General features: G+C 42.0%; 1 protein-coding gene across 3 annotated transcripts in view; it reads right to left on the bottom strand.

The window, feature by feature from the left end:
- Window positions 1-22,479, bottom strand: part of MOBP (myelin associated oligodendrocyte basic protein) — a 49,170-nt gene that overhangs the window by 10,572 nt on the left and 16,119 nt on the right. Inside the window, exons 3-5 of one of the 3 annotated variants that reach the window (XM_081824711.1) lie at window positions 12,926-13,135; window positions 12,401-12,712; window positions 2,239-2,458 (exon numbers count right to left, since the gene is read on the bottom strand). In XM_081824711.1, coding sequence (XP_081680837.1) covers window positions 2,419-2,458; window positions 12,401-12,712; window positions 12,926-13,131 — 558 coding nt within the window. In that variant the 5' untranslated portion in view covers window positions 13,132-13,135 and the 3' untranslated portion in view covers window positions 2,239-2,418. Of the gene's footprint in view, window positions 1-2,238; window positions 2,459-12,355; window positions 12,713-12,925; window positions 13,136-22,479 lie in introns of those variants that run through there. The other 2 variants (XM_081824715.1, XM_031028284.2) reach the window with 2 other exon arrangements.

The following is a 22,479-nucleotide window of genomic DNA, read 5'->3' as shown; positions in this document are numbered from 1 at the left end:
TGATAAGCACTGTGAAGACAAACACAACTAACAAATCTAAAGTGGTGGGATAGAGAGTAACTATGGAAACCACAGTGAGTTTCCAAGGGAAACATCTCTGAGATGATATTTGAGCTGAAGTCACCAGTGCAAAGATCTTGGACCAGAGCATCACAGGCAGAGTGAACAGCAAGAACAGAGCCCCAAATGAGCACAAGCACTGAGTAGCTATGACAACATATTGTTTATACATACAAAAGGAGAGAACAAAAAGAAGACAGGAAAGTGTTGTCTTGCTGGGCAGGGAAAGGGCTTCTGAATCTCAAATGGGGTAGATGAAACCTGGCAGGGCAATAAGCCTTGTACCTTTGGGGCTGGAGCATGGCTGCAGCTCCCCTCCAGTGTCCTCCTAAGTAGAAAAGAGTTGGAGGGGTTGAGGAGGAGTGGGACTTGGATCTACTGCCTATATTTCTCACCCTTCAGTCCAACTTTAAAGCCAACAAACAAATCAGCCAAGCTTGGGCTTACAACAAGCTGAGATAACTCCTGGAGTGGACCCTGCTAGAGCCTCAAGAGTGATGGGCCCACTCCAACCCCTCTCCTTTCATCCCCCAACTCTGAGATGAGTAGGGAAAGTGGTCCAAGAGAGGTTCCTGCAAGACTGCTGCTGGGCAAACAGTGGAATCCTAAGTCAAGGTCAGGCCCCTGAGGGGAGTCTATTAGTATGTGGTCTTCTCATGTGATCAGCTTCAGTGGTCAGGGTCCTCTGGGTGGGGAATGGAAATGAGTGAAACTTGGAGGGGCTCTCTAGGATTTGTGCCTGGGAGAGAAAATGAGATCCCAAAACTATTCCCCCAAAGCCAAGTTCCCCAACACCTACAGAAACACACACACCAATCCACAGGAGGGCAAGATGATCTGAGAGTCCTCCATTTAACCCAGGGGCAACCCCCACCAAATATGTGTGTGTGTAGTGATGTGGTCTAACCAGGGCAGAGTCAGGGGATTAGTTCCTATGCCCCTGACTGACAGCCCATACTCAAGGTTAAAGCCCTTCCAAGAGTCGGGCTATGGATAGTGGGAACAAATCAGAGATGAGGTAAACTCCTAACCTATACTCCACTATAATTGGGTTCAGACCTGCACATATCATGGGTTAACCTCCTACACAGGGAGGGAAGTCTTGGACTGCTTATCTACCCTAACTTGCCTCTTCCCCACCCCAATCCCCCACTTAATTCTCCTCTCCCCAAGTCCAAGCTCTTCTCCTATTTTGCCTGATCCCTCTATAGTATGTGGAGGCACCAACCAGGGACAACACAGAGGGACCAGGACTCAGCTCTCCCCAGGAATTTGGGGTACTATGGCCTGGAAATAGCAACTCTCTGAGTACCCCTTCTGGTCCTGTGAAGGGCCATGGGGCCACCTGCCTGCATCCTGAGGTGGGAGCATGAGAGAGCAGCATCACTGCCTCACAGATGGCCCCTCTCAGCAGCCTTGTCTCCAGGAGCCTTCAGGAGAGGGGCAAGGGGTGAGGCATTGAGTAAGCCCAGATAACTTGCCCAAGGTTACAACTAATTGAAGCAATTAATTCTGGAGTTGGAACTGTCCAGATGGGTTGGATAAGGCTCAAAGGCAGTGCCTTAGAGTATTTTCTCTCACCCAGGCAGATACCAGAAGAAGACATTCACAAATCCCTGTGTGAAGTTGGAGAGAGGGGCCTGGGGAGTGGGAAGGAGATACTTCTTCATGACTTTACTTTCAGCTCTGACACAGCACATTGGCTGCATCTAACATGTGTATTTAGACAACTCCTACTCTCCTTGGGAATTTCCTTGCATATCTGGTTCATCTGCTAACCTAATATCTTACTCAAAAGAACTTGGATCTTCCCCAGAGCCAGCTGTGCCTCTGACTGTGTGTTAGTACAGGAAACTGATTAAGGAGGTCAGATGGAAACCAAATGGCACAGGGAAAGAGAGGAACCAGATAGAGGATTAGTTACAAAGAAGAAGGTCAAGGAACAAATGTCAAACTAGGCAACAGGATGCCAAGGACAGAGGGGAACAGAGATTAGAGGACAGCACAAGGACTGGCACCTGACCATCCTGATCCAAAGACCCTGGAGTTCTGTGCATGTTCTGGGAAAGAAAGGACTGCTGCTGGGACCAAAGAAGCCATGCACTGAGCTCTGGAGCCCAAGGGACACTGCTGGGACCCACCAACTGGAGTATGACACACAGAGATGCCCCCTCTCACCTCCAGGCAGGCTGCCCAGCTGCCCCTGCACCGAGGGGACTGTGGGCATTGGCAGTTGCCACATCAGCAGGTGTCTGCCCCTGCATCATATTTGAAGCTGGATAACTTGCCCAAAGGCACGTGAGTTAAGAAGCAGTGAGTCCAGGTCCTGAGGTGGTCCATTCGCTTGAAACTCCTCCCTCACTTTTTCCGTGGGGTGGGCTTGGTCTTCTTTTTCAATCTGGATTACAAAGAGAAACAAAAACCCACAGCGTTTCTAAGTGATAAACACTCTCTCTGTGCTCAGTTAACATAATTGTGAATTTGTAGACTATCTTTGGGGTTATTATTTTTCTGGGAAATCTAGCCTTAGAATTCCTTTTCTTAACTTCCCAATTCTGGTAGTATCTGGCCAAAATAATAGGATAACTTTTTCTTGGCCTAAGCCTAGGAAAGATATTCTTTTGAAGTTCTTCTATTTTTACGTACAATAATTATTGCTTCTCTGTTTAATCATTGCAAACAATTTTAAGACACAGAAAAAACACAAAGGAAATAAAAATACCACCCCACTCCTTAAAAAAAAACTAGTTTTACTGCCCATAGACATAAAAACATGATGTACACATATATACATTTAGGGTATTTGAACTCACATTATAAAATTGTGACCCTATCGACATGTTCCTATTTTGATGAGGAACAGATTGTGTTCAGGAGATAAACAACACCCAGTAAAAGCATTATAAATATGTGGCCCCAGACAGCAGTTGCTTGCAAGCTTGCTCTCCAACTGAGGGATTGCAATATATTAACCACAATTTATTTAGACAACAGAACTCCATGTGACCACCTTGGAAATGAGGCCATGTCAAATAGTTTCAGAACATAATCAAAGTTCTTAATTTAAAAAACAAACAAGAAAAAAACCCCACCAAGATACACACATTAAGAATGTGCCATACTTTTAACACTGAAAACTAAACTTACGAGAAGCACAGCTTTTCCTATAACTTGGGGGTTGGTGTTTAAAATTAGAAATAAGATTCATATTCAGGTGTTAGCAATACCATTTTCCAAAACCCCAAATTATATATCAAGCTAACAGGGCTGGATACCAAGAAAAATAAAAGAAGAAATATTTTATTGAAACTTGTAGAATGAATTGTAGCCTGAGAAGGTCGGAACACATCCCTGGAAATTTGAGAAGAGAATCTCTTTACATTTTCTGGATTGCTTCCATGAATGCCAGACACGACAGCCTGTTCATAATAGAACCCCCCAAAAATCATGCCAGATATGAAACCCTGGGTGCTGACACTGACATGGAAGCTCACAGATCCCAGGCATCACCCTGTGCAAGTAGCACTGCAGTCAGCCGCTGTGGCATCTTAGATGGTGTGAGCAGCTTATTATCTAATTAGCCCTCCAATGGCAATAGCAGCTACATAGGTGCCACCAGGGGTGGCCAAATTGTGCAGCAATAGTCCATTAACTCCAATTCAACCAGGGGAAGCAACTGAGTTGGGGAGGATCTGCTAGTGGTCAGGATTAAATGACACAATGTATCTATTAAATAACAGTTCTAATAACATCCACTTACCTAACAGGATAAGATAATGAACTACGCACTTTACATTAATAACTGATGAGGAAGATAATATCCTCATTTATAAGTGGGAAAAATATAGCTTTAAAAGAATAACTTTGACAGACAACAGAGCTCAGACTCAAACCTGGTATCAGAGTCTTTGCCCTTCCCACTGTGCCAGAATAATAGGTAGGTTGTATGTGTAAGTCTTATTCAGTCGATAACATCAGCCAATCAGGGGATATGAGTGTAAGAGTCCCAGGTCCTGACTCTTGCACACTCCAGCAAGGGAGATGCACACTACTGTGTCTGAAATGTAGTAGTGGAAGTACCAGACAAGCCCAGGGGAGAGGTGGACATCTGATAGCAAGAGGTGTGAAGACTCTTAAGTCAAAGGGCCATGCCAAGGCTCCTTAGCAATGACAATATGATGATTCTGCAGACACAGGAAAGGAGGAGTTCTATGCCTACATGAAATATTCTGTACATCATCCCCATTGACCAACTCAAAACAAGAAAATAACAGGTCATTATTACACAAAAGTCAAACCCTACGTAAAATGCCCTAGTCATCTTGTTGTAGCACAGCTTTGAGGGATGAAAATTATAAAGACTGTCCACATAGCAGAGCATCTAATTTGGGCTTTAACCTCCTTTAATGTTCCAGAAAGCCAATTTTGCAAGGACTTAGTCTTGTTAAAATATTTCTCTAAGAAGAAAATGTTCTAAGTGAAATAGTAGTTTTAACCATACAAAAACGAGGCATGTATATTGAAAAGGAAAAAAAAAAGGCAGAAAAAAATTCACAGACAACATGATTGTCAATGTGGAAAATCCCAGAGTCTGCCCCAGAGAAAAGCTAGACTAAGTGAGTTTAGCAAGATCACAAGATACATGATCAATATACAAAAATCAATTATATTTTATATATTGGCAACAAACAATTGAAAATTGAAATTGAAAAAAGTACTATTTTAATAGTACCTAAAAGCATGAAGTGCTTCATTATAAAGCAAACAAAATATGTACAAGATCTGTATGCTGAAAATGCAGAACAAAAAAAGGCCTAAATGAATGTACAGATATATCATGTTCATGGATTCAATATTGTTACACTTCTCACCAAGTTGACTTATAAACTCAACACAACCCCATTCAATTCTACCAGAATATATTGTATAAATTGACACAATGACCCTAAATTTTGTATGGAAAAGTAGAGGAACTAGAATAGTCACAACCAATTCCAAAAATAAAGAACAACTGGAGAATTCACACTAAACTGATTTCAATACTTACTATAAGGCTATAGTAATAAAGTTGGTAAAGGAAAGATATATAAATTAACAGAACAGAATAGAAAGTCCAGAAATAAACTCATACATTTAGTGAACCAACTCTTGACAAAATTGCAAAAGTAATTCAGTGGAGGATCTTCTCAATAAATGGTGTTGGAACAACTGAATATCCATATGCAAAAAAAATTGAACCTCAATCCATACTTCACACTATTTACAAAATACTAACTCAAAATGGACAATAATGTAAATGTAAACCTAAAGTTTTAGATTTCTAGAAGAAAACATAGGAGAAAATCTTTGTGACCTTGGGTTAGGCAAAGAATTCTTACATACAATACAAAAAGCATGATCTATAAAAGGAAAAAATCGATAAATTGGACTTCATCAAAATTTAAAACTTTGGTTCTTCAAAAGACACTGTTAAGAAAATGAAAAAGCAAGCCAAGCCAGCCATAGACTGGGAGAAAATATTTGCAAAACATATATATAACATAAATATATTAAATTTGTTATATTTGATTATACATTTAAAATATATCCAGATATATTTTTAAACTCCCAAAACAAAATAATAAGAACAATAAAAACCCGCTTTCTAAAATGGGCAAACGATTGAGCACACACTTGACTAATAAATAAATATCACCTATTTTTGGTGGATGATATATAAGTTCATTTAAAGATGCTCAATATCATTAGTCATTAAGAAAATACAAAATTAAAACTATAATGAGATAGCACTACACATTTATTTGAATGGATAAAATTTTAAAAGCTGACAAAATGCAGAGCATCCATATTGCTAGTGGGAATACAAAATAAAACAATTTAGCAGTTTCTTACACATTTAAACATATACCTACCATAAGGCCCAGCAATACCAGTTCTAGTTATTTACTCAAGAGAAAAGAAAATTTACACTCACATGAATGTTTACAGCAGCTTTATTCATAAGAACCAAACTGGAAACAATCTAAATACCCTCCAACTGGTTAATGGAAAACTATGATAGGTACATGCATATCATGGAATACTACTCAGCAAAGAAAATGAAAAAACTGCTGATTCATGCAACAACATGGTTCAATCTCAAATGCATTATGCTAAGTTAGAGAAGCCAGACTCAAGAAGGTACATACTGTACAATTCCATTTACATGATATTTTAGACTGAAAAGACAGAACTATAGGGACAGAAAACAGATTGGTGGTTGTCAGGGGTTTGGGGATTGACTGCAAAGAGGAAGTATGAGGAAAATTTGGTGGGGGGAGGAGGTGATGAAAATATCCGATGTCTCAACTGTGATGGTGGTTACATGATTGTGTGTATAGAACTGTTTGCCAAAAAGGTCAAATGCTGCTGCATGCAAATTATATCTCAATAAACCTGATATATGTAGGGTATGTGTGGGGGTAGGTGGGTATATTCCACATATATACATGACACTTTTGGGGTCCATGGCTTTCTCCTTTATGCACGTAACTGAACTATGACTACCCAAAAGTTAATAGTGCTAAGTGATATGATGAGCAAAATCCTGCTTATACCCAACTACTACTGCCCTGATGTGTGTTATTTTCCAGTGAGACTAGCTGCCTGGAAACAGACATGGTGAAGACAGATAGACAGATGGCTGGATTCATCCAAAGTTAGAGTTTTTCCAAAGATATGAGACAGATATTCAGAGGGTCAGGGGGCTATAGGGTATTTTTGAAAGAGATAAAAATGTTGAGCCATGGCTTCTAATTTAGAGAGGGAGGAAAGTGAAGAAAGGAGTTTGAGTAGACATTTTTTCAGAGAAGACATACAGATGGCCAACAGGTACATGAAAAGATGTTCAACATCACTAACCATCAGAAAAATGCAAATCACCTGGGTGCCTGGGTGGCTCAGTTGGTTAAGCGACTGCCTTCGGCTCAGGTCATGATCCCAGAGTCCTGGGATCGAGTCCCCCATCGGGCTCCCGGCTCAGCGGGGAGCCTGCTTCTCCCTCTGCCCCTCTCCCCTCTCATGCTGTTTCTCTCTCTCTCTCTCTATCTCAAATAAATAAATAAATAAAATCTTTTTTAAAAAATGCAAATCAAAAACACATGAGAGATCATCAACACCTGTTAGAATGGCTATTACCAAAAAGACTGGAAATAGCAAGTGTTGGTAAAGATGTGGAGAACAGGCAACCCTTGTGCACTGTTGGTGGGAATGTAAATTGGTGCAACCACTATGGAAAACAGTATGGAGGTTCCTCAAAAAAAATAAAATAAAACAACTGTATGATCCAACAATTTCATTTCTGGGTATCTATCCAAAGAAAATGAAAACACTAACTCGAAGAGATATATGCACCTCCATGTTCATTGCAGCGTTATTTACAATAGCCAAGATATGGAAACAACCTAAGTGTCCACTGATGGATGAATGGATGAATGGATAAAGAAATTGTGGTTTATATATACAATGGAATATTATTCAGCCATAAAAAAAAGAATGAGATCCTGCCATTTGCAACAACATGGATATACCTTAAGGGCATTACACTAAGGGAAATAAGCCAGACAAAGACAAATACCAAACTCATAGATAAAAAGAACAGGTTGATGGTTGCCAAAAGTGGAGGATGGGGATTAGGGGGCAGGAGAAATTCCAGTGAGGTGCTATGGGAAGAATCAGAGCACAGTAAGTTGAAGAGTAAATGCAACGTAGAGAAGTTAAGGTGATGAATTTACACTATTTTTAAAAATTTGCCTGAGAAGAGGAGAGACAGGCCAGGCCAGAGGTGAATTCAGTCATTAAGAGACAGCTGAACATGTTTAAAAGCTAAAGTGCTTTCTCTTTAGACAATAGAAAAAGGCTGAAGTGGTCAGGGAGGTTCAGCAAGACCCTGGAGGAAACATGAGTGGGGGGAGGAAGATCACACAGATCACACATGAGTAGGGGAAAGGAGGGGTTGACCTGATCAAGAAAAAATGCTTCCTCTTCTGAGGCTAAAAGGAAGGATTGTAGGACAGATGCATATCCTGATAAACATGTTGGGGCTGGTGGAGGAAAACTAGTCTAGAGAGAGGCAGGTGCTCATCCACTGGTGGTAGCACCAACCCCTAAGGCTATAGGCTTTTCCTAGCTGTGCTCAGCAACTCTCTGCATCCATGACTGAGCTCAGCAGCTGGAAGTTGGAGTAGTGCACATGGATCATCAGCTTGATCTAGGTGAGGGATTTGTGGGATGAGTGTGGCTGGATGATGAACAACAATGGCATTAAGGCTGTTGAGAGAGTTGTTAGCCATGTGGTCTAGACTAAGGACATGGGACCATGCAGGAGTTGTCAGAATGGAAGAATGCACACAGCTCATCAAACCAGAGACCTCTCTGGCTAACCCAGGCATCTGTGAGTGCCTTCTCTACACAGGCACTATGCTACGTGTAGTGTGTAGAAGCCTGCTCCTGGACAGGAAGGGATTTATGACTTAGGTAGGGCAAGACTCAAGAGTTCAGTCATCCGAACTCATAAAAGCAATAATGTGATCTGAGAAGCAGGCAGAACCACCAGAGCCTGATCTAAGAGCAAAGTACTCAGGCTCTTTCCCTAACTCTGCCATTACCTGGGCAATGATAGATGAATTTCTGATTCTGTTTGGCTGATGAGACCAAAAATAGATTGTCAGCGTGTAAACACTGGGATACAATTAAGCATAATATATGTCTGCGTGGGGTTTTTCCACAAGCATGTAAGAAATAAATTCTTTCTAAGACATGAGTACAAAGTCAGTGTTTTTGCTTGTGTAAATACAAGGAGGCTCAGAAAAGGGACCAGAAGGGTTAGCTTAGCCAGTCCTGTGCAAAGAAAGAGAAAATGATCCATGGTTTTCCAGAAGAACAAAGTGCAGAGTGTATCTTTTGGCATCAGGAAGGACAAAGCAAGGACAAGTCATGTCATAGAAAGTGTCTGGAATAAGTTTGGGCCTGCACACCTGAAAAGGAGACAGGTACCCCCATCTAACAGCTGAAGCTTAGCCCCAATACCTGGTTCAGTCAGTGCACACTCTCAGACCATCAGACCATCAGACCATCAGAGTAATTGCTCTGGGTAAGTGCTCTTCAGAAGTAAATTCTAGCTTGTCAAATATGTAAGTGTTTATAATTGCATTGTAGTTTGGCAGTCCTGATAATTCCAAACAAACTCAAAACTATATGTGTGTGTGTATATATATATAACTATATGTGTATATATATATGTATATATATATATATACATAGAATGGTTTCTACTCCATTACCAATGTAACCAGCATGTTGTCATTCAGTGGGTGTGCTTGTCCTAACCTTTAGAAGCAATGCACTGCCATGTCTAGCTGAGGACAATGCATGATCAATAAAACACCAAACCCTGCTTGCTTCAATTTGAAACTCAAAGCTAAAGCACTCTGTCTCTGAAAGACCAAATTCTGTGGAGAACCTGAAACCACTTAGAACCTTAACCTTCTAGCAATCAGTTACTTTCCTGGGCTTTGATTTTTATCATCTGCTGAAATGAGACAAGAGGGTAAAAAAGCAGCTGGAGGAGGAAAGGGATCAGGCAAGGACCAGGCAGGATGGAAGCAGCCAAACTCGGGGTGGTTCCTGGAGGGAAGAGCAGCATCACCAAGGGAGGAGCCACTCATAAATACCATGAGCAGCTGGACCAGGGGCATACATCATTTCCTTTGATTGCCCAGAGCTTGGTGCCGTGCTGTTCACATGATCTTGATGAATAGGCTTGCAAATACATGTAGAAATAGATTGGTCCTCCAAGCTTCTGGTATGCAGGGCTCAATTTGGTACAAGACATTTTGTGAAAGAATGAGTCAAAGGCACACATGGCACTGCTCAAAGTTGTGTGACTGGCCCCAAATCAATCACAAAACCACAGATCCCCTGCACCTAAAGCAGAGCACTGAGGAGCCAAGAGAGGTTTGGTCCAGGAAACATGTGTTAACCCTAAAGGCAAGGATGACCTGTGAAATCCTAAAATCTTGAGGAATTGAAAGTAGAATAAATTAAAAGGAAGATGCCAGGGTTTCCTCCCATCAGATACAAGAATGCTACCTTGTTCAATCAGGCTGCAAGGAATTACACGAATCAGATCCTAAGATTTAAATATTCTCTGGTTTTTGAGATCTATCCAAGAGAGCTACTAAGGATCCAATAGGCCTTTGTCAATATTTGCTTAACCTTTAAAGGTCAGAACTCAGGAATGGCAACATATCAGAAAGTCTGCTTCAGAAACTCTTTTTTGACCCTTTCTCCAAGTGCAGTTTAGTAGCTCTGCTTAAGAGTGCATTTTCTTTCCCATTAACCTTCCCACCCCTTTGATTTGGGAACAGCCAACCAGTATCAACAGAGGGAGTAAACAATGTGGTGAAGCAATGGCTCTAATGCATTTCCTCAGGACCTCTGGGAATCTGAGAAGGAAAAATGAGTGTCTTGAGAAGGGCTCAAATAGTGCATCCTCAATGTTGTGGACCATTATGAACAGAGACTTCCGCGTCCCCCGTCCCAGGTGAGCCAAAAGGACCGAGAAGGCACGGACAGCCTGATACCTAATAAGAACAGTTAACTGAGGGAATCAAGTTACACCAACATTAGAATGTCTCTGGAGTTTAGGTGAATAAAACCAGCGGGCTGGGTGCAGACAGATGAACTTGGCCTTCATGGTCTTGCATCTGTTTCCTGCTTGAACTCCAGCCACCCAAGCAGCCATCATGCAACTCACTGCAAATGTGGCTTGAAGCCACCCCCAGAGATGATGTGCCATGTGTCCAATTAGTTTCCTCTGCTACTCACACTTCCTAACCACTTCCATATATTGCAACTTACCTGGCCAGCCCCCTTGGACTCAGGCCCCTTGGGAGGCCCTGATTAATGACTAGGTAACCCGGCATACAACTTCCTCTTTCAGGGTTAAAGACTGGCAGCCTCTTAACTCCTTCACAAATTAACCTCACCTGATCTTGCATCTTTTTAATGCTTTCACTTTTAGTGTCATACATGTGGCCCCTTCCACGTCTTTACTGTGCATTACAGATAATGTGGATCATTTATTTATGAATGGGTTAGATCAGTGCTTCTCAAAGGGTGGTCTGTGTACTATCTGTGTCACTATACTGGGGCGGAGGTGCTGCTTGTTGGAAATGCACTTCTCCAGACCTCATCAGTGACCCAAGGAATTAGATTCTCTGGGGGCATCTTTAACATGCTCCTGGGTTGATTCCTCTGCATAGTAAACTGGTAAACAGCCCATGACATGCACACATGGTAACATGCTATGCAGAATAGGTATGAGAATCTCAAATACAATTAGCACCCACTATTAACCTGCAAAACAGCTTCATTTCCAAATATTAAAAGGACTAAAAGATTGGCCTGCCATGTGTGGGCAGGGCGTATATGGGAAATCTCTGTGCCCTCCACTCAATTTTGCTGTGAACCTAAAATGGATCTAAAAATGAAGTCTATTAAAAAAGAAGAAGAAGAAGAAGAAAGCTGACCTGCCTCAGATGGGACAGACAAACACGTCTCTTGTTCACCTTTTCTCTCTGCATGGCCTCCTTTTACTCTCTGCTTACCCTAGCCTAACCTCCTCTCTGAGGCCCCAGATGGGCAGCCTGCTCCAGGCTCCCATAGCCCAGTGTACTTACTGATTATGACAGTATTAAGGCAATCATGCCCTACACTTTGACCAACTATTCTCTTGCTTCATTCTGGTGAGTCACAACCTAGCTTATTCACTACTGTAGTCCCACCCCCCTGCATGATATATGGAACTCTATGGTATGCAATCAAGTTTGTTGAATGACTGAATAAATGAAGGAATGATCTTGTCACTGAGATTAACATCAGACGAAGTCTGTCAGGAGGATGGATGAATGAACTGGCTGAACCTCTCCATTTTTACACATGCACAAATATCCCTAGAGTCACCCTTCCTCCTCTCTCTGAGGCACAGTGACGGAGGGCCTCAGTCTCACAATCTGTTACTGGGGTGGATACTCTGCGTTGATAAATTAATCAATTGCAGTCCGCCTAGACAAAAGAAGCAATGGATACTGCCATCTGAAGTACTGTTCCGGCAGCTCTATGAGGAAAATACAAGCCACACTAGGTATTTCATACGAGGGGATTTAATGCAAGGAATTGACACAGGTTTGGTAAGGCCAAGAGAGGACTATTGAGGTAAACGAGATGTTAGTAAACACAGGAGGCAGCTACTAACCTTAGGGCTGGGGGAACAAAAGGGAAGAGATGGTGTTACCAGAACCTAGAAGCTTTGATGGGGGACCCCCCACGGCTGGTGCCTGGCCCTCTCTGGGGGCTGCTGCGCGGCTGCTGCTTGGACTTCTGAGGGGGGCGCTGCTTGGCTGGTGGTGGTCGGACCTCTGGGCGGGGGCGTGGTTGACGCTCGGACCTCGGAGGGGACCGTGGCTTGGCTGGTGCTCTGACCACCGCGGGGGGTGCAGCAGGCTGATGCTTGGGCTTCTGAGGGGACGTTGCACGGCGTCTGAGGGGGCCAAAAGAAGCTGGAGGCTGGAGCCATGGCTCTCTTCTGCTGCTTAAGGGATACTGACAGGAACTGGAAACAGGGAGGCAGGCCCTGCTCCCCCTCCCACCTTCCGATAGCCCTCCAGTACCTTCCAGTGGCAGAACCTAACAGGGAGTGGACTACAGGGCACTGGGGGAAGAGCAGCCCAGAAATCACCAGAGTGGAACAGGAGGGGGGCATGTTGCTGAGAGACTGCAGGCCAGTGCCCAGCCAGGTGCCGAGTGGGCAGTGCAGACCACTTACCTGGTCTTCTGACAGGCACAGCAGATCCAGTCCTCTTCTTTCTTCTGGTAGAAGCAGCCACTTTTACAGATGCTGTATTTCCGATCCACGATCTCACGCTTCGAGTTGAGGAAGGTGAATGGTGGGCAGCAATGTATGCTGAAGTGTTCTGAAAACTTTTGGTTCTTGGAGAGTCTGGGGCCCTCCTTAGTCGTTTTCTGACTCATCTCACTAGAAATCATTGAAGCAAGGAGTGGTGGGGAGACATAAAACAGCACATCAGGCAGGGAGCTTTCTACTCAAGAAGCCTACTCCCTGCTGTTCCCATAGTCCAGTATTAACATTCAGCCTTGTCCTATACCCTGAATCTGGAAGATCAACTTCTTGCCCAATTCTATGGAAAGGAACTAAATTAAGTGTTTATTAATTTTTGTTTGCATATTTTTAAATCATGTTTTCTGAAAATGGACACTTTTTCACTTATGTTTTAGTGACCCATTTAGGATAGGAAAAATATTACAAAACCAAACCTATCTGTAGCAAAATATTAGTCTAGGTTTAGGAAAGGCCCTTTCTCTAAAGTAACAATAATAATAACATTTTGGTACTAAAACCATAATCATCATTCATACAGAATTACAACATAACCATGAAAAAGAACGATCAACATGTTTGCATCTCACAAACATAAGGCTGAACAAAAAAAGCCGGACACAAAGGAATATAAGCTGTATGATTCAATTTACATGAGGTTCAAAAACAGGCAAAGCTAGCCTATGGTGCTAGAAATCAGAATGTAGCTGTTTGAAGAAAGTGAAGTCTAGCTAGGAAGGGGCATCAGGGAGCCCACTGAGGCCAGAAAATGTTCTGGGTCTGGATCTGAGAGGGATCGCTTGGGTGCACATGCATGTCAAAATTCATTGTGGGGCACCTGCGTGGTTCAGTCGGTTCAGCATCTGACTCTTGGTTTCAGCACAGGTCATGATCTCAGAGTCGTGAGATCGAGCCCTGCCTCTGGCTCTGCGCTGGGTGTGGACTCTGCTTAAGATTCTCTCTCCCTCTCTCTCTGCCCCACTCCCCCAAAAAATATTCAGTGAGCTACACACTTAAATTCTGTGCATCTTTCTGTTTATTTCAACTTATTTCAGTTAAAAAGAAAGAAGAGAAAAAGGAGGAGTGGATGGAGGAGGAATCAAAGAGAAATTTGAGACTTGAAAAAACTCCCAAGCAGGGACAAAAAATTTAATTACTACTACATGATTTTTAGAAATGTGACAAATGCAGAAATAGTCCCACCTAATACTCCAAACACTGTAGCACATAGGGGACTTAAATGACTATTAATCGACCAAGAGTCAACAAATATACACAGGTGACATGCCTATATTAGACACTGAGAATGTCCTTGCTCTCAACAAACCCAAGGTCAAGTTGGACACACAGCTGTGTTGTATGTAATTACAAACAGTGTGATGGTGATCAATAGAAGTATGTACAAAGGTCGAGGGAAGCACCAAGAAGGAATGGATCCTTTGAAGATGGAACAGATGATCTGGGTTTTAAAGATGAATACATTAAAAACAACTAAATTACACTGAGGGGATATTCTAATTGTTGTGGTTTTTGATGGGTCTATCTTCTACATATAGAAATGAGGGCTGAAGAACACGTTGAACACAGTTAAGAAAATAAAATAACATTTTTTTGCATATCAGTTTGTATAGTCCAAACCATGTTTTACACCTATTAGGTGTGTTGCAAATGTTCTTTCCAGGAGTTTCACCTGCTTTTATTATGCAAAAATATTTTTTATGTAGTTAAGTTTCTTAGGTCTTTATCCACTCCATCAGCTTTTATACATAGTCAGGTATATCCCACTGTAAAAGAAAAGTCCCTCTCTATCCCACTTTCATATCTATTCTCCTCTCTATAACTCCTCCTCTCTATAGGCAAAGTTCTTGAAAAATTATCAATACTCTTTTTCTCCATTTCTACATCTCCTCTGTGTACTCCAAAATGGCCTGTGTTCTTTTTCCCCCAAAGAAAAATGGTTCTCCATAGCCTCCCAGAGACCTCCATGCTGTCAAACCAGTTGTCTTCTTGATTCCTCTCTCCATCTAAAGGCTTCCTCCATCTAAAGCCTGTCACACTACATTCTCCTAGAGTCCCTCCTCCATCTCTAGCCCCACTTTATCCTTTGGATAAAGGCTCACCTGCTTTATCCAAAACTTTTAATGTTACAGTTCTTCTAGGTACAGTAAACACTAAGTGATTAATGGGTTACATTCAACCATTCAATTCAACACTTATCATATACTTAGGTCAAGCCAGCACAGTGCTCAGTTGATGTCATGGACACAGAGATGAATCATGCTTAGTCCAGTCCTCAAGAAAGTTATCCACAAGCTGGGGAGATAGGCAAGGATGCATATAGGGTGTTGACACCCACAAAACCCACTTATAGGGCCCAAACATGTACCAGACCCTGAGGGGGTAAAGGGGATGGATCAGATAAACATCCTGCTGACACTGAGCTCACAGTGCAGATGGAAGAATGTTGCATAGATGTCAGTAAATAGGATACAAAGAAAGCATGCTCTACAACATGAGAATATGTGGGTAAACTGATGTGGAGGGTCCACAGGAGAGGGCCAATATGCTCGGCTGGAGAAGCAGGTAAAGCATCATGGGGGCAAACATTATATCTCACTCACCCTAAGGTTTGGACAGTCAAAGATAAGAGTTTGTGGAGGGATGGAAATGATTGATACCTAAGAAAGACACAGAGGTGTCAACTACAGTCCCTCCAAGAGCCCACCCTGTCAGCAGTACAGTGTGGGAGAGGAGCAGGTGGCCAGATGCAGGTGATGAGGCAGGACAGGAGTTACCTGTCACCATGAAGGATCTAGTCCTGGTGACTGGGAGCATTGTCAGGCCATCAGACCATTGGTAGTCTAAATAGATGAGAAGGAGGGAGATCATCTCATTGTCTGGGTTACTGTGAGTTGAAGGCACTCAGAAACTCATGCAGAAGTGAGCATCCAGAACACAGCTGCTATGGCCTTCATCTTGAGAGTCCCTTGCCTTATGGAAGAGGCACAGCCTTGGGAATGGATGTGGTGAGTATGAACTGAGCAAGGAGCCAGGCCAGGGAAGGCTCCCAGGAGCGGTAGTGGGCCTCCCTTCAAGCTGCCGGGAGAGGGACAAGGGAAGAAGGAGCAGGAGCTGCAGAGGCAGCCAGAGAGGTGGGAGGAGCAACACCTCTTAGAAGAGCAATCTCCAAATTTGCAGAGAAGGAAATGGTCTGCAGTACCCAAAGAAACCCTTAGTGCAAACAGGCATTTTTAGACCAATGAGGAACTAAAGTTGATTCTTAGGGTCCGATTCATCATAAGACCCTGAAAGATCTACCAAAATCTTACCCAAGTCCCACACAATGTGGCAAAGTTTAGCTCAAATTCCTGCTCTCAGAGGAAATGATTAAACAGTCATTTCTTTAGAACCCCAGCACATGGAGAGAGTGTTACTCAACTTTTCACAGCCAACCCGGACATCCCCCATTTCCTCTGGCTTTCTGGAATCCTCTTTTCCCAAATGGTTCAGGCATTCATCACAAATAGCAGAAAATCTAGCACATGTCCCAAATTTTTAAGAATGACTAGCATGGGGTAAGAGGGAGATTTAAAGTCTCCTGTGACTCTGAATTCCTGCTCGGACTGAATTCTCAATTCCCACCCACCTGACGTGATGCCTTGGCCAACCCCATGCCTGTCCAGACCTTCACCCAGCCATCTCTTCCCCCAGCACATCAGGAGAAATTTCTCAAATTCTCATTCCATGACTTCTCATCCTCTGCCTTCCCCTACCATGTCTGACAGGGGGCAGCCTCACTTCCTGCTAGCCTCTGTGTGTAGTTCCCTGAAGGAAAAGCAGTTCTCTTCCATGGACCCTGACATTCTTCTAAGGCAATCAGCTGAAAATTCATACCCTCCTTCCCTTAGTAAAATGTTTATAGTCCGTGGAAAGTTTCTGGTTACCATTTCTCCTGGTAGTGGAAGTACAGCTTTTAGCTGGGGTACCTGATTAATTGCGAATACGCGCTGCCTCTCCAACTCTTTGCCCCAACCATGCTCCAGTTTAGGAATGCTAAGCCCCACATGCTAAGCATTAGCAATACACAGGTGAATCATCCTTTCCCAACACTCCAGGCTTACTAGTAAATTAGTTATAACCACAGGCAAATAACTAACAGCAGAGGCAAGAACTCACATTTACTGAGCACCCATTGTATGGTGGTTGCTTTATGTTCTTTATCTCGTTTTAGAACATGGGTATTCTCACCAACAAACTGAAGATGAGGGAATCTAAGGAACAGGACCAACTTCATAAAGCCAGAAAGAGGCAGACAGGGATATGAATCCATTTCCGTGTGACTCTAACATCCTGTGTCCTTTGACCAGGCCCAACACTATCTGTGCCGGATGCTCAGCCCTCTTCTCCCCAAAAGCCTGGACTTTGGGGGACTGGAAATGGTCCAGGGGAATGGGATAAGGCTGCATAGATGCAAGGGTCTCTGTCCTAGGGTGAGAAAACCTGTCAGTTGGAGAAACAGCTCACTGAAGAAGGAAGGGTAGAGAATGGGTTTGGGAACATCACACAGCATGGCGGCCTGGACATCCCTGCCAGAGCAAGAGGTGCATGATGGGACGCTAGAATGTAAACTCCGAGTGTGCTGAAGGCAGTGTGACCCCTGGGGGCTTCCTCCATCCCTCCCTAACCAGCCCTTAGTGGGTTTTAAAATCTATATTTACTGTTGAGAATTAGAAAACTTTGATGGATAAAAATAATAAAAATTCCTAAATTTGTATCCCCTAGTTAACCACTTACAAAATATTTAACAGTTTTTCTTTGATAATATTTACATATAAATATACAGTTAATAAAATGCAGGACCATACCTTACATACTGTTCAGATTTATATACTTGGAAAATTATTCATTTTGTTTAAGTTTTATAGATATACACGTTATTTATAGTATTCTTACGGCTTTTAAAATCTGTCATAAATTTATAGTTATAGCCCCCTTTATAGTTCATATCATATATTTGCATCTTGTCTCATTTTTCTTGAGTCATCTTGCCAGCAGTTATCCTACTTTATTACTCTTTTCAAAAACAAGCTCTTGGTTTTCTTGCTTGTCTTTGCTCTTTTTTTTTTTTTTTTAGTTTATTAGCTTCTGTAGGCATTTATTATTTCTTTTCTTCAATTATTTTAGGTTCTTGTCCTTGGTTTTTTTTTCTATTCTTTTTTTTAAGTTTATTTTTTAAGTAATCTCTGCCCCCACCATGGGGCTCAAACTCACGACCCTGAGATCAAGAGTCACACCCTCTTCTGACTGGGCCAGCCAGGTGCCCCTCTCTATTCTTGAGTCAAACATTTCTCACATATGTTTTTATGGCTATAACTTTTCCATTAAGTACAACTTTAACTGGATACCACAAATATTCATATAAGTCATTTTCACTTCATTTTAAATATGGCTGAGTTCTTCTTTGATTCATCCATTATTTATAAAAATCTGTCACAAAATTTCCAAGTGTACATTGACTTCTAATTTTAATGCATTCTAGTTAAAGAAAGTAGCCTGTATGATAGTGACTCTTTGATATGTGCTGAGGTTTGCTTTATGGCCTAGTTCATAGTCAATATTTTTAAATGTCCCACATGTGATTGAAAAGATTGTGATTTCCAGAACAACTTGAAATTATCTAGTGAAGATAAAAATGTGCACAAACTACCATCTAGCATCTATTCTTGGGCATAGCAGTCATCTTGGATCATGGCTCAGCACCACAGAGGAAGCCCCATGGAAGAGCACAAAGACTAGAGGAGCCTGAGTCCATTGCCTGTGGAGTTGCTGTTCTAGGCCTAACTCTTGGACACTGAACATCTTTTTAAATTTTTTTAAGATAGTATAACATTTAATAAACAAGTCCAATCCAGGCACTTCTTCACAATACATTATAAATTAAATGTGGGGGCTTCCTAATACCTAAACATTTGAATCTTCTTATGTATCTACCTACAGGATGCAGACTGCATTGTGGTCAAGACTCCAAGTTGTGGTCTTAGGATAGCTGGGTTACTACTTGGCTCTGTCCTTCAGCCGAGAGCCAGGCTGGCTAGCCTCTAAAAAATCTACATCTTCATGAACACTAGACATCTTTTACATGAGAGGCAAGTCAAACTTGCACCTCGTTTAAACTACTGTTATTTCAGTTACAAGCAAGCAAATACAATTCGAATAAATATGTTCAGTTTCTTCATCTAACTGGGTGGCTTACAAACAACAGGAATTTAGTTCTCACAGTTCTGGAGGTTGGAGAGTCCAAAATCAAATTGCCAGCAGATTTGGTGTCTGGTGAGATGATGACCTAGTTCAGAGATGACATTTTTCTTGCTATGCCCTCATGTGGTGGAACAAGCAAGGGAGCTCTCTGGGGACTCTTTTAATGAGGACACTAACTCCATTCATTAGGGCTTCTCCCTCATGACCTCATCACTTCCCAAATGTCTGCCTTCTAACACAATCACATTGGAGATTAGATTGCAACATATGAATTTTAGGGACACAAACATTCAGTCTGTAACAGAGGGGAAGAACAAATAATAATAATACTTACCTCAGGGGACCTTTGAAAACATTAAATAAAGCAGGTAAAGAACCTAGCACTGAACCTGATGTAAATCACTTACTTAATAAATTCTATTTCCCTTTCACCAAGAATTCAAATGACCTAATTCTACTGACTTCTTCAGACACATTCTCTATGAATCTAGTATGTATCTCAATATGATGACATTTAATTCAAGCATTAATTACATCTTTATTTACATTAGTGGCTAAAGACAAATCATTATAAACACTACATGATGTTTTCAAAAAAGATATCACCTAATTGCAGAACAAAGATAATATGAACTATCTGGCAGGATGAAGAATTTTTATTTGAAACTGTAAAATATAGTCTCCATGCTTTCCAGATGTTTCCATATACCCTAAAACTAAAGAGGAGGGAAAGTGAGGCAGGTATTTGAAGAAGGAGAAAAAGGGAGTGAAGGAGAGGAACCAAAGGGAGAGGAACAAGAACCTCCCTCCCACTATTTATTGAGTACCTGCTATGTCCCAGATGCTTTATATCCATCATTTCTAGCTCTCAAAATAACTCTTTTAGGTAGTCACTACTCACCCCATTTTAGAGATGAGGAAATTGAAGCCTGAAGAAGTAAATGCTCCAAGATCATATAATAATAATTATAAATAGTACACTCATCACAGTCAATATGACTAGTTGATCGCCCAATATCCACTCTTCCCTTCAATAGCAAATTTGGGTTTTTTTGGTACCATGATATGCCCAGTTAAATATGTACAGCTCCGCATGTGATCATGTTCTGGACAATGAGATCTGGGCAAAAATCCATAAAGAGATGACCGTTTTTTGAAAATAAGGCTTTATTCAAGAAGAAACTCTTCCCTGGTGTGTGCATCCAGCCCAACCCAGCTGTCCCCAGCTCCCAGGAGGTAGGATTATTTCAAGCCTTTGGACCTTGGTCCATAGGGCTCCTTCCCCCTGCTTCCTTCCCACCCAACAACTATACAGTAAACACCTCCATCATCTTTGCCCAAAGGCAAGTCACTTCTTAGAGCCTTTTCAGAGCTTCCCTTCCCCCAATGAGAAATGATCACTCCTTCTTTCATGCCTTGACCTTGTGTGCTATACATAATTCTAGGAAAGCATCTGGAAGCTTTACTTTACCCCTACTGTTTCACTGCCTCCTTAAACTTTCTGTTCTTAGAGCCTTGCTTAATGCCTGTTTCAGAACAGGTGTTCAGCAGATACTTGATTAAAATGAGAGAATGAACAAAGATGTCTCCCACAAGTGCAGCCTGTCTCCAGATGTCCCCACAGGGATCTCTGCTCTGGCTCAGGCAACAGTATCTGTTCAGTGAGAAGGGCAACACAGGAAGGGACCTTCCCAAATGACCTTGAAAGTTATAAAACTGAGTTCTTTAGAAAAAAAATTTAAAGTGAACCCACTACAACTTTTCTTAATTCATGCAAATTAATTAGCAAGCTTTAGTCAACACACACATTTAATCACACATTCTAGAGATGGCTTTAGCATCTCTATATAACCAGCAGCTGTGTTTAAACACAGCTTCACTATTCCCTAAGGAGACTGCAGGTGGATATTAGAACCCTAAATATAAAATGGATTTTCTTCCTTTCATCCATTCTTCCTTCCTTTCCACCATGTTTTCTTAAAAGAGAATTGGGATATGGGGTAATTCTTTAATAGAAGTGGCATGTGACCCTTGTCCCGGGCAGTCCTCTGGCAAGGAAAGACAATGCATGTAGTGAGCTGACATGTTGCAGCCATGTACTCCTTACATCCACATGGCATCACAGGAAGTCAAACATGGAAATGGCTACAGGCTCTGTGAAGAGTAGATGCCGGTCAGTACTTGGGAAACAGAACAGTTCTTCCATTCTTGTCAGTCAGAGGCATGAGCAAAGGCCTGCACTTGTGTTGTTTAAGGAGCTCAACATGGGAGAGACAGGAAGCAAGCCTTCACCCTGACTATCAGCGTCTGAAGCCTATGTGAGAACAATATTCTGTCTTCAGAAAACAAAACTCCAAAGGAAGATTACGATCAGTCCCAAGGACTTAATATGTTATATGGATTAAGGAATGAGATGTTTAATATATACTTGGGAAAAAAGTTTAATTAAAAACCAAAGCAAGATGGGGCACCTGGGTGGCGCAGTTGGTAAAGCGTCTGACTCTTGGTTTTGGCTCAGGTCCTGATCTCATGGGTCGTGAGATTGAGCACCGGGTCGGCTCCACGCACAGCACAGAGTCTGCTTGAGATTCTCTCTCCCTCTGTCTCTACTTCTCCCCGTTGCCTTGCCCGGTGCTTGCTCTCAATCTCTCTCTCTCTCAAAGAAATAAATCAATCTTAAAAAAATACCAAAGCAAGAAATTTTATTTTATTTTTTATTTTTTGGAAGAAATTTTAAATTTATTCAAAATCATCTCTGTTGTACCCTCCAAAAAAGGACTTTTTCATTTTGCTATAATTATGTAATTGGTACAGTATTACAAGCCTATACCATGCTGATTATTGGCTGGGAAAGGAGAGACAAACTAACTTCGGAATTTATTCTGCCTTGATCACTTCTGGCATAAATTATCTCTTCCTAATAAGTGGTCAGTTCAAGTTAGCTCCTTGGGGCTCCTGGGTGGCTCAGTGGGTTAAGTGTCTGCCTTTGGCTCAGGTCATGATCCCAGGGTCCTGGGACTGAGTCCCGCATTGGGCTCCCTGCTTGGTGGGGAGCCTGCTTTTCTCTCTGCTGGCCACTCCCCCTGTTTGTGCTCTCTCTGTCTCTCTCTCTTTCTGACAAATAAATAAAATCATAAAAAAAATAAATAAAAATAAAGTTCAGATCCTTGACAGAACTCTTCCCTGCCTCTCTCTGATCCTTCTAAAGATGGATAAGGGTATGG

The sequence above is a fragment of the Leptonychotes weddellii genome, chromosome 1 (assembly GCF_054177405.1).
Source record: "Leptonychotes weddellii isolate Sample4059 chromosome 1, ASM5417740v2, whole genome shotgun sequence".
NCBI classification, from domain to species: Eukaryota; Metazoa; Chordata; class Mammalia; order Carnivora; family Phocidae; genus Leptonychotes; species Leptonychotes weddellii.
The sequence above is the reverse complement of the archived record's forward strand: the minus strand, read 5'-3'. Positions and strand labels throughout refer to the sequence as shown.